Consider the following 13,365-nt stretch of genomic DNA (forward strand, 5'->3'; position numbering starts at 1 on the left):
ATTTCCATGGCTTTACGCAGGGCGAAGCGGCTTTAATTGCGGGGCGGAGCATGTGAAGACTTAAAAGTCGCCTTTTATGCGGTTTGCCGTCAAAGCGAAACTCAATTAAGCGACAGCTTCCCCCATTTTGATTTAAAAGTGCTGATACGGCAGCAGCAGCAACAAGGACAGCAACAAGGACATCAATGGCAAGTCCTTTGTCGGGGGGTTGCCAGCCAACGATCGAAATGCCTATTCAAAGGCATTTTTAATTGAAATTATCTGATGCTACCTTTTGAGTCTCGAGTCAAAAATTTTACGTTTTTCAGCTCTGTTGCGCCGCTAAACTTGAAACTGATTACAAATCTGATTCTGATTGATAGATAGATATATACATATATATGACCATATATATGTATGTATGTATGTGTATATTTGTGTGTTTTATATGTATGTCTAGCTATCTGACTTGTTTACAACTTTTGTACGCTAATAGCATGTCTTAAGTCAGCCAAGGATATGCCATAAATCCATGTTAATAACACGCGTTGGCTCCCCTTTTAAAATGCCCGTTCATTAAGTGAAAGGAGCATATTGGTTCGTTCAGTTTGTGTCTGCATCTGATGAGGATAGTGTAGACTCCCATACAGAACTTTCGCTGCTACTGTATTCTACTACTACTACTACTATATCTAAATAGCTAAGACTATAATCTAATACTACTCCTATATTCTAATGTTACTACTATATTTGGCTGCTACTTTACTCTATGACTACTCCCATATTTGGATGCGCCGATGTATATACATACATATATTTCAATATTTTACTACTTTTCTACTGCTACTACTATTTTTGGCTACTACTATATTCTACTACTACTGTATTGATATTTAGCTACTACTATAGTCTACTACTCCTACTATATAAGGCTACTACTATATTCCACCGTTTATATTTAGCTACTACTATAGTCTATTACTCCTACTATATAAGGCTACTACCATATTCCACCATTTATATTTAGCTACTACTATATTCAATTTCTACTACTTTATTTGGCTACTACTATTCTACGACTACTGTATTTATATTTGCCAACTACAATATTCTCTTACTACTGTATTTATATTTGGCTACTACTAAATTCTACTACTACTATATTTATATTTGGCTACTACTATATTCTACTACTATTGTATTTTTACTACTACATTCAATATATTACTATATTCAATTAATACTATTTTATTTGGCTACTACTATATTCTACTACTATTGTATTTTTACTACTACATTCAATATATTACTATATTTAATTAATACTATTTTATTTGGCTACTACTATATATTACTACTACTATATTTGCCTGCTACCACATCCTAATATTACTCCAGTGTTCTACTACTATTACCACATTCTACTACTTCTACTACATTCTACTACTTATATATGTACCATACTCCACTACTTATTTATATACCCTATTCTACTACTAGCATGTTTACATACTTGACTTGTACTATGTTGGCTACTACTATTTTATGACTTTTTTTTTGGCATCTCATCCCTTTTCCAGCCTTGAACGGGTATTCAACAGCCTTGCACAGCCGACTGCAGCGTTCGCACTTGTTTTCTGCTGAGGCAGGCGACATTTATTCCTTCAAAGACATTTAAGTAGATTAAGCGACTGGCTCGTTGTCCTTCTCCGCTTGCGGACCCAAATGAACGTCGACAGTAAAGACAATTCACCAGGCACGCCCGGTGCAAAAGGACTTGAGCACGACGACGACAGCAGCGCATATAAAGCCTGCAATATGCCCGAGCACTCTAAAGCGCAAAAAAAAAGGCGAGGGGCGAGGGGGCGATTCTCTCAAATATGCAAATAGCTCTCGAGCTTGCCAGCGTGGGCGTGGCTCGATGGGCGTTGCAGCAGCAAACAATGAAAGTAAATGCCAAAACATTTTATTGATTATCAGGCAGAGCATCAGCCGAGACGACGACAACCAGGCACAGTGGGACAGTAGTTACTTAATAAGAAAGTTCCAATCGGCTGGCAAGGAATATGCAGTGTTGCCTGTGAAATGCAACAGTTAGAGAATGATTTGGGCATACCCACAGAGGAATTTCAATCCAATCCAAATGATATTCCGTATGAAGAAAAGTTTTGTATCGTTTATGACCCACGTCAATAGAGTTTATAGACTATGGTATGGTCTATTGCGCGGATCTATTTTGAGACTTAATGGCAAATATGTGAGCAGAGCTACATAGGTACTATATATACATATATGTAGGTATTATATAATATATACATATGTAATATATTATATATACTATATATATAACACTACATATCCATTACATTATATTTATTTTTTTATCGCACATTTAATTTGCTTTCCATCTAAATCAGTTTTGTCCCACTGTGGCTTGGCAGAGTCGCTGTTGTTGCTACTTCAGTTGCCATTACGCGGCGCCGGCAAGTGTGCTACACTTTTTGCGCTGTCTAACAGCAAGTGGAGAGCTGAATCTGGAGTTTTTGATGCTCTGAGTGCGTCTCTGTGTGTGTGCATTTGTATGTGTGTGTGAGTAAGAGCATTGAGCATTTTAATAACCGCAGCGAAGCGCAGAATTGGAAGTTGAAACGAGTGCCATAAATTATGCCACCCACCGGCTCGAGCATTGACAGTCGACAGTCGCCGTATCCTGCGTCCTGCGTCCTGTGGCCGCCCGTCGAGCGATTTGTAATACACAACTGGCAGAGCCTCAAACCTGATGATCTCTCACTCTCTCCCTCTCCCCCTCTCTCTCTCTCTGCCTCTGGATTGCGCTTTTTGGTGGAAGGCTTTGGAGGAGGCTCGCTCAGTGGGCGTTCCAGGCTGCCGCCCCGTTTGATGCGTTTGATATATGGTTGAAATTGAAAACTTTGCAGCTTTCTCGCTTTTTCCCAGGCAGCGAGGACAATGCGCATCAATTTATATTGTCTAGCACTTGGCTGGCCAATGCGGCGTTATAATGCAATTGTATAATTTTCTTAAAAGCCGCACACACTCCGCCCGGAAGGCCATGCGGGGCATGGCTGCGTCGCAGGTCCTGCGAGTGCACTCCGAGAGAGATCAGAAAAGGCATTAGAGAAATTAAAAACATTGCCAAATGGACAAGGAACCCCATTTGGTCAGTCCGAGTAAGCACAAAAAATAACACTCAGCCAGAGGACATTTGAGGACATTTAAGGACATTTTAGTTAATTGAAACAAGGCGCAAAGGCAAATGCAAATACCAACTAAAGCAAAGCCAGCGAAAATCCTTGCCAGCGCGCCGCAGTCACGTCTCGCTGCTGGGCTTAGGCGCTTAAGCTGCGGCCACCTGTGGCGCCGCACGCTGCCCAGGGGCGTCACGTCTCAGGTGCAAATGAAGATTTATAAAATTCGCAAATTGATTCAACGTGCAAGTGTTTTTTAATTTGCCCACCAAGAAGTTGACTTAATCAAATTTTGATGCGTCCTCTGGGGACACAAGGCACACCTCACACAGAAAGAGAGAGTGTGGGAGAAAGAGAGTGAGGGAGCGAGGCATGGTTCTGCGGTCGTCTCGATTTCACCCCTGAGACTGAGACTCTCTCTGACTGAGCACCGGCAGCACTCTGTAATTGAGGGTTAAACTAGCGTATGCCCATCAACAGGTAATTGCCGTTCAGATTGCGATTTTTATGACAACTTGTGGCTTGTTAGCGCCGCATAATTCATGAGCTTTATATGTATGTCTACACCTCACTCTACCTTACTCTCCCTCTCTCTCTCTCTCTCTCTCTCTGTCTTTTCACCTCTCTTTACTATGTAGAAACTTTAGGGCATCTAGTATCATTATCATTATCATTAAATCAACAGCAGTTTTATTTCTTTTTGCTAGAACTTGATCTGAAAGAACTTCAGGTCAAGACAAGCTTTACTTATAATAACTAAACTGAATAAACGAATTTCATTGCCTCCGATTCTTTTGTAATAGAGAAGCTTATCAATTGAACTATGACTAAGGAACTTTTTCGTTAAGTTTTAAGCGGAAGAATATGTTCATATAAATAAGAGTAACTATGCTGATGATATATTAGTTCTTACTGTACATATATCATATATGTACATTCATATCTATATATACATATATGTCGTATCAGTGGGATATTACGCTGTAAATCGATTGATTTAGTATTTTAGTGGCAAGAGGAAAGAGATAACTATAGCTGTTGCTGAACGTGGTCCCGGGTGTCGCTAGGTGAGAGCGAGACGGCTAGTAATGTCCATGGTACAAGGTCGCTATGCTTCCGATCAACAATAATATGTGACCAGAACTAGAGGCTTCGACAGGAGAAGGGAAATCAGATTTAGTCATAATGTGACCAGAACTAGAGGCTTTGACAGGAGAAGGGAAATCAGACTTAGTCAGAGACAATTGGACGGAATAGAGCTTTATAAAAGAGTTAAGAGACACCGGGAACTCGTTATTAGGCGCAAGTATGATGGAATGCATTCATGAAAAACGTAACGTCCCGACATATATATTAAAGTCACTTTGAGTTTTTGTTAAATTTGTCATCCTATAAACTCAAATCACATACTTTCTGTGTAGCTTATAAATTTGATTTTTTATTATCAAACTTTTACATGAATCCCAATAGAAAAATCTCATTCAGAAATTTGTCGCCTTTTTTTTTGTCAACTTTCACAACACATTAAAAGGATTTGCCTTGGCACGTGCTCGCACACTTAAAGCGCTTTCAAAGAGGCAACCAAACAAAAAAAAAATTGCGTAACTGATCCTTTGGCATATCCTTGAAGTGCCAATTGAAACGAGAGCAAAAGAAATTAGCATTTATTTTCAAAGTGCGTGTTTATTTAGCTATTTATTCAATTTTAATTTCAATTTTTTCTCTCACTCTCTCTTCCTCTCTCTCTCTGTCTCTGTCTTGCACTTGGCTGGCAATCAGTCATGCCTGAGCAGCAAATAGATGCGATTACATTTAATTGAATTCAGAAGCAGCGGCAAAAAAAGAACAGAAAAATTGTATTAAATTACCAAAACGAAAAGCAAAAAAAAAAAAAATTATATATATAATCCAAAAGGAAAGAAAAACGTGACACTACAAAATGTTCGCGTATTCAAATTTCTCCAACGCCAAGTCCCTGAAATTGCCAAGACTATTGGGGTAGAAATGCTTTCATTGTTGCGTCTCCTTGTGGACAACTGTGTAATGCGAATACAGTCAATAATAATGATAAGCCTTTAATAGAATATGATTTACATAAATTGAACAGGATTCTGGCAAAATTCTCGTTGGGTATTTTCTTGGTTTTGTACATCAAATGTGGACAAACAAAATCTTTTTTTTAGATGGAATTTCGAATCTAAAATAAAGTTTTCTTGAATCGTGATAATAGGAAATATTTGAAAATATTTTAAGGTAAAGAAATGTAATTTCAGAAATTTTTCAAGAGATGATAAAATCTTACTCTTTTATGGTAAGAATGTAATTTTATTTGATATATTTTTTTTATATTCTTATTTTATTTAATTTATTTTTATTTTTATATGATATAAATTTATTTTTATTGATTTTTTTTTTTTTTTTTTTTTTTTTTTTGAAAAGTATTTGGCATAAAAGTGTTTATTAAAATAATTTTAAAACATATTTTTTAATTTATGTATTTTTTATTTACAATAATTGGTGCTAATAATAATTTTATATAATATTGATATTAATATATTTAAATTATTTTATTATTTTCCAAAAAATATTTCAAAATTAATTTAAATTAAATTATTTGTAAATGTTATCCAAAAACATTAACTGAATAAAAACATGTGCAAAACTAAAGTTGTTTACAGTTAAATGCCGCACTCTACAGTCTCTTACCACCTGCCTCTACATATAGAATCAAATTGAATAGGCTGAAAACATTTCAATTAAAGTCAGATTCAATTAATTACGCGCTAAATGATGATGACTGCATTTTGGGTCTATTATGAGTTTGCTCAACCAGCTTAAGAGCGAGGCAGCCATGAAAACGTTTTGCAATTCAGAGCCAGGACGAACAGGACGAAACGGGACGTCGCACAGCAGAAATTCAATTAACCTCGAGTGCCTCGGCTGCGGCATTGTGTGGCATAAAACAAAATGCGGTGGCATTCGCCATTCACACCTCATCAACATCAAGTGGATGGGAAGGGAGGCTAGACTGGCTTCCCCGGCCACAAACTCTCTCTCTCTCTCTTAGCTACAGCTCAATTGTTAATAAAGTTCACATTTGTTTGCCTTGGCCTCCAGCTGGCGAAACTTGGCCAACGGCTAACAGTAAAAGCTGCCTGATGATTAAGAGCTGAGCAAACGAATCCAGCTCACTGTTTGCTTAGCCAGTGTCTAAGCAGCTCGCTCGAACTGTATTTTAAACTGTTTGCCAGATGCCTCACTCTAACTCTCTCTCTCTCTCTTTCTCTCTCGCTCTCTCTCTCTGCTATGTAATTAACATTTCAATTCTATGCTATTTACCTATCGCCTGCCCCAGCTCCAACGAGCCGCACCACATCATCAGGCAAATGTATCTCTTCTGCTCCAGCTGCTCGCTGAGCATCCTCAGCCTGCCCTCCCCTCCCCTCTGCTCGCCCTCTCCTTTTCTCTGGTAAAATGCCTTGGCAATAAATAAATTGTTTTCCAGCTCCGGTTTTTGTTGACATATGCAAATTTTTGCTGCCTGCACGCGTACAACAAAGTTTTTTGATTGCTTTTAAGCGTTATATGCACTCTCTCTCTCTCGCTCTGGGTTAGGGTGGACCAGAGACCCGGGCTATTTGCCAGACTTGAAGGTTGTTCAATAAGCTCTGATTGTTTGCTCTTTGCTGGTTTTATTACTTGTTTGTCCGCTGGAGTACCTGATGCGAGCTGATGTATAGCATTTATGTAAATTAGTGGGGGGAGGGAGGGAGAGAGAGGTTTAATAGAACATATGAATTCGGCTCAAATGATTCTCATTAGACATAGAGAGTGGGAAAGAGGAAGAGATCCCATATTCTCAGAAACCAGGCCTACATTATATTTATTACACTTTGTATACATACATATATTATATGGGATCGACTCAACTCCTTCTATCTCTCTTATTATCCTTCTCTCTCTCTCTTTATATAACTTACTGAAGTATTTAGTTGATCAGGAATCTTAGATCCTCGATTTTCGTTGCCATATTATTATTATATTATGAATTACACTTCACTTACAATTATATTTTTACTGATTTTTTTTTTTTTTTTGGCGCTGAATGCTTTTTCGGAATATATAAGAATCTATAGATATCATTCTGCCTAACCTTACAGAAACCGATTTATTGATTTCGATAAATCTCAAACTGCTTCCCACTGTCAATTTTAATGATATAGTAAGGTCCCAGCACTTGTTTATAAGACTTTACCTCTCAGTGTAGTAACGATAATAATAATGGTTCTAATGATAGTAATAATGTTTTTTATACGCGAGGTGGTTTTCTAGAGACTAGAGCAGCTTATGCAGACCTTACGCTCTGCATATGGTGACTTCTTGCTCAGTGAGTTGAGATCTCGGAACTCAATCAGCTGATTCCTTGATCTAGCATAATGGACTTCTAGAACGAACGCAACGACTACATCCATACTATTATTATTATTATAATTTTCATTAATGTCATCACATCAGAATAAATTGTGAATCACTCTAAGATTAATACATAAAGGAATCACTTGCCATAATTTTCATTTTATTTCTATTTATTCATATAATAATTAATTAATTATTGTATTAAAATCACTTGTACTGCTTAATATATGATATATCTCTATATGGATATTATATTGTCAGCTTATCATAGTATTAGATCGATATGAGTTGATATGATGTTGCTATGATATTCTTTAGGTTCAGTATTTATTTATTTTAATAGCAAATCTCAGCTGAGGCAGCTCAGGAGATCCTCTGATATCTGCGATAACAGGCCAGCTCCACGCTCCAGGCCTCTGGCAGCTGCAGTGGCCTGGCCAGCTGCTTGACTGAGCATCTTCTCCAGCTCCTGCTGCCGCTGCTGCTGCTGCTGCTGCTGCTCCGACGGCAAAGCTGTTGCCAGAGTGCGCGCCCGTTCCACGTCATCGCTGCCCGGTGCTGGCCGTGACTCCCCCTCGTGGCGGTTGTGGTTTGTGTGTGGCGCCAATGGCGCTGCCTGGGCTTTTATAGCTGCCGCCAAGCGGCGAGCGCAGCTTTCAGTCTGCGCCAGAGCTTTCCCCCTACTCCCCACACCAGCGTGCGTGTTGAGTTTCGCTCGGCCTGTGTTGAGTTTCTAGGTGGCAACAATTGTAGCTGCCTAATTGGGTGTGCGCGAGTATATATGTAGATGTGAGAGGTTAGGTAAACAGTTATCTACACACACACACACACACAGGCATACATATGCAGACTATGTGTGTGTGTGTGTGACCTTATCAGTGTATACGCTATAGGAGGAGCTACAATTGAATTTTGCAATGGCTGCGCGAACTTTTCCCTCGGCTCACAAATGAATTTTAAATACTGAAACTCGAAAATTCGTGCAGAATTTGTCTGGAATATCTCTATAAATCCTTTGCCTGCACCGTAAGTGATTAAGGCCATTAACGAAATTATCAGGGATTATAAAGATTTGTACACAATTTGATGCGCTGCCACGTTGACTACGCAGCCCACATCCACTCCCCTCGCTCTCTGTTCCTCCTCCAGCTTTGCACCCTTTCAGTCGACGCCCACTGCGCGGCAGAGACAATGCAATTTACCGTAATCCAGGAGCTTCAATTAATGGAGTGTCGACGTCGTCGCCAGCTAGCAAAAAGGGGTTGCTCAGCAACCTACCCCGACCACGAGCCCTGCGCTAAAAAACCGTATAGTTGGTAACACAATGAAATGCATTAGACAGCGCCGAGCCAAGATTGTATCGAAGATGAGGGGGTAACTCCTTGCCCTTCAAGGGTTGCCCCGGCTCATTAAGAATCATTTTTTTATCCTTGTCTGAATGCCAAATATTCTTTGCCTGACGACAGTTTCTTGACGTCAATCAAGAGTAGTTTGTGCCCAGTTTGGCTGACTGTCGGCACTTATTGTGAGAAATGTGAGAGAATTCCATTTGGTCAGAGTTTGAGAAAATTTATAAAAATGCCAAGACTAAATGGCGTTAACGGACATCATTTATCAGCGTATAAGGCATAAAAGTGCATGTCAAAGTTCATGTCAGCAGGCAACAAGTACTTTAGCACTAAGAAAAGCTCATTATTTCTCATTTATCTGGTTAAAAGGTAAAGAAAAATATATTCAACTTCAAGTTGACTAAAATACTTATGCCTAGTACTACATTGTAAACTGGAAAATCGTTGAGCTGGAACTGAAGCAAGCTCTGCTTTGGCATTACTGGGCCTGTCAAGTTGAGGTACCGAAGCTAGCATAATATATGAGTATATCACACTGACATCATCGCACAGGAAAAACAATTATAAACATTAAATATAGCATCAATATTTTTACTAACCAAAACAAAAAGAAAAAAAAAAAAAAAGATTTCTAGTAGGTGTGAGGCGATATCGTAACTTTCTGCAAAAATGGAGGAAAATACAGAGGCTCCGGTCGAAACTACCGAAGAACCGGATTCTGAAATGAGACGCGGTACACCGAGCGAAATTGCCATCACCTTCGCATCGGAGGAAACAACCCAGGCTATAGAGGGCGAGGCGTCGAAGGTTGACGGAGAACAGACCATGGAAGTGGATGTCGACGAGGATGAACTGGACGATGAGGCTCGCGCCAGACTCGAGAAGAAGAAAAGGGAGAAGAAGCGCGAAATGAAGCGTCAGGCGAATCTCGTCTTGAAGAGCCACTTCCAAGAGATGGCTGACGAAAATGCCCAGCCGGTTGAGAAATCTGCGCCGCCACGAAGCTCGACCGAGCTGGATGCAATGGGAGAGTCCAAAAGCTCAGTGGATGGCGAAGGCGGTGCAGGGGAGGGCGACGACGTTGACGATGCTGACGATGCGACTGATGCTACTGATGCTGCTGATGTGGCTGATGTGGCTGACGTAGGCGACTCTGATGCTGTGGTCGAAATTGATGATGACGAGAAGGAGGAAAAGTCGCCGGTGGAGTCGTCTTCAGACGAAGATGATTACTCGCGTCGAGCCTGTCCGGCGTCCTTTAAGGGGGATTTCTTTCAAAACTTTTACTTTCCCAGTCTGTCGGATATAACGACCGATTCCGAGGCAGAAGAAGCTGAAGAAGCTGCTCAAGCCCCTGCGGAAGTAAAAGAGCCAGAGAAGGAAAGCCCAACTGTGACGGACACAGGCAAAACCGTGGATCCCTTGGGCGGGGAACCACGTCCGTCTGAGAAGGAGGAGGAACCTGCGGCCGAAGAGCAGCAGGCGCAGCCTCAGTCTGAGGAGGAGAGCGAAGAGTCCTCCTCGTCAAGCATCTCGTTCGATTGGCCCTTTCCCCTAGAGGACGAAGCGCCGCCCCCTCCGGTCATAGACGCTACGGACTACGCCATGGAAATGCTCATCGAAATGGATACAACACTGAAAGTGGTTCCAGCCGCATCGGACACCGAGCTGGAGCACCTGCGCATCGAGCGCGCCAATCGACAAGTCTGCGCCGAGGTGCTGTTTCGGCTCATCGACGATGCCGTCGAGGCGGCCGAGTATGTCGATCCCTTGAAGATCCTCAAGAACAAGCTCGACAAGCACAAGCTGCTCGCAGAGATACACCGCTTGCTGTCCGAGTGCATGGGCGCCAAGCAATACAACAGCGACATAACCAACAAAATGTTCGATTACTATCGACGCGTCGGCCAGCTGAGGTGCTTTGATCCCCTGCCCGCCTCGCAGGAGCGAAAGGAGTACTTGCGACACAGAGAGGCTCTGACTGTACTGGACCACCTGAAGAAGAAGGCAGCCGACACGAAGAGAAAGTACGTTGTGCACATGGCCAGCGTCACAATGGATCTCAACTATGTGCGCAAGATCGCGCTGACCTCCGTCGACTCGCTGGAGAACTGCGTGCGTACGACTCTCCTGCGCAAGGACTTCGAGGTGATGCCCCGCATCGTCGAGTACGAGCTGCGACGCATGCAAAACCTACGCAACGAGGTCAGCGACAGCCGACTCTGGCTGATCACCAGGCAGCATACACTGGGCAGGCTTATCGAGGTGAGTCTACAGCTAAGGTTGCAGTTGATTCCAGTTCCTTGTGGTATTGTCTTGTCTTATATTCTATCTGAACATCTACAGTATCATATATTTTACCTTATTTAAACTTATGTCTGATTATCATCTTCTCTCTGATCTTATATCCGATCATCTGTCTGCTCTTCTGTTAGTTGATCTTCAATCTGACTCCAGATGGACTATTAATCTCATCAATCAATTACTCTATTTGATCAGGCAGAAGCTCTGACCTACTCTCTGCTATTTTTCTAGGTAATCAGTTTGATCTTCGCTGATCTTTCAACTCTTCTTCCCTCAGCGCAAACGTCAATTCGATCAGATCACGCCAGAGTTGACCATGGATCAGTTCTTGAATGCTCAACGTGATGTCACAGCGTTGGGCACAAAAGTTGAAGGTATTTCAAAGCTCTCTCTCTCCCTCTCTCTATCTATATCTAAATGTGTTTCTAATAGAACGGAATTACGAGTTGAATCGAATGCGCGATCGCTGCACCAAGCACGTGCATCAGCTGGCCTTCATTCGTGAGAAGACGAGCATGATTTCAGCCACGCTATTGAATCACAGGGAAGATCTGGACGAAAAGTTGGAGAGGCAGAGTGAGCTGCGCGACCAGTTGCTCGCGCTGAAGATCGAGCACTCGCGCCTCAAGGATCAGAAGGCGCAGCTGCAGGAGAAGAGCGGACTGCTCTATAGGACTGCACTGCTACACGATTTCGACAAGACCGTCGAGCACGTAGACGAGAAGCGAATTTATGTCTCGAAACTACGCGATATGGTACGAGACTTGGAGTCGAACATCGCCATATTCGAGGACGAGGGTCATCGATCCTCCTACCTATTGTCGTCCATGAAGAAAATCAAAAAAAACGAATTGAAGAGAAAACTCTAATACAATTTTATACACTTCTACTACACTTGTACAGATTATATAATCAATTAACTATAAACTGCATGCCTTTTACTTCTGCCCGCTCCCACCCACAGCCTGAGCTCCCTATGGCAACCAGAGTTGCCTTCATTTCTGACTTCTTCCTTTCTTTTTGGTTGTTGGCCAGGACTTCATGACGCTAAATTAACTGCCAGACATTTCTATTAGCTGCTCATGAATGCCAGAGCCAATCTACTCTTAATATATGCACGATGCCGTTCGCCCGATAACACTTCAAATATGCCACGGGGGCGGAGCTTCCAACTGGGGGGGTCACGTTGCTGCGACAACCAGCAAAGTTGCCATCCCCCTCCCTCTACCTCTCTCTCTCACTCTTGCTCTGTCGCTCTCCTGCTGTCTCTTTCCGTCTCGCTTATCTTGGCACGTGGGCAAGGATTTTGCGCCTTTGTCTAAATGAATTTAATGAAATGGAAATGTGCAGTCATGAGTCTAGCGCTTTCACTGTAGCCGACTGTACCTGCTGCTAAATATTACGTCAAGAATTTTGATTAAAACTTAAAAAGAGAATATGATATTATAAATTACTGAATTTCTTGTAAAAGATTTATTCGATAGGCCAAGTCTCATTAATCTAGATCAATGCATTATCAATCTAAGACTACTGATTTCTTAACCATCTGTCTATAACTCTACCCGTGCTTATTTCAGTGGCTCTCGATCGAGCATAGAAAGCAACCCCAAGAGCTGTCCTTGATATAAGGCGGAATCTTCAACAAGTAATGTATGTAAATACCTATTATATTATTATTTTCAACATCCTACTTGGGTTCCCTGATTAAGCCGGCTTTAAATCAGTACGGCTCTCTATTAAGTCTTCTGCTATCTGTCGAACATCTCCAGGGTAGCTCCAGGGTACTTCCGACACATCTTCTGGGTATCTCTAGGCTATCTCATACCCCTTCACCACATGTCTTACATAACTTTCTATCGAGTTTTTGTTGCATTCGTTCAGGCGCCGGCAAATGCAACAGCTACAAGAATATGTCCTCGCTTTTCAAGCAAACTTCAAGGCACACGCACAGAACAATACACCCACACACACAAACACACACATACACAAAGTACCTTTTCACACATGGGCGCACACGCTGGCATACCCCAGTTGCCCAAAGAGCCCCATGAGGGGTGCTCCCTTTAGCTGTTGTTGTAAATCACGAACTGAAACCGTAACCGAAACCGTTA

The 13,365-nt window shown here is 41.7% G+C and overlaps 1 protein-coding gene across 1 annotated transcript; it reads left to right on the forward strand.

Moving 5' to 3' along the window:
• Window positions 1-9,443: 9,443 nt before the first annotated feature.
• On the forward strand, window positions 9,444-12,181 carry LOC108649283 (uncharacterized). Its single transcript, XM_018098251.3, has 3 exons — window positions 9,444-11,215; window positions 11,532-11,628; window positions 11,687-12,181. Exons 1-3 carry the CDS (start codon window positions 9,620-9,622, stop codon window positions 12,121-12,123), a joined length of 2,130 nt encoding a protein of 709 aa, XP_017953740.1. The 5' UTR covers window positions 9,444-9,619; the 3' UTR covers window positions 12,124-12,181.
• The last annotated feature ends 1,184 nt before the right edge of the window (window positions 12,182-13,365 follow it).

This window comes from Drosophila navojoa, chromosome 3, assembly GCF_054131105.1.
Source record: "Drosophila navojoa isolate 15081-1374.11 chromosome 3, UAZ_NAV_1.0, whole genome shotgun sequence".
In the NCBI taxonomy this organism is placed as follows: domain Eukaryota; kingdom Metazoa; phylum Arthropoda; class Insecta; order Diptera; family Drosophilidae; genus Drosophila; species Drosophila navojoa.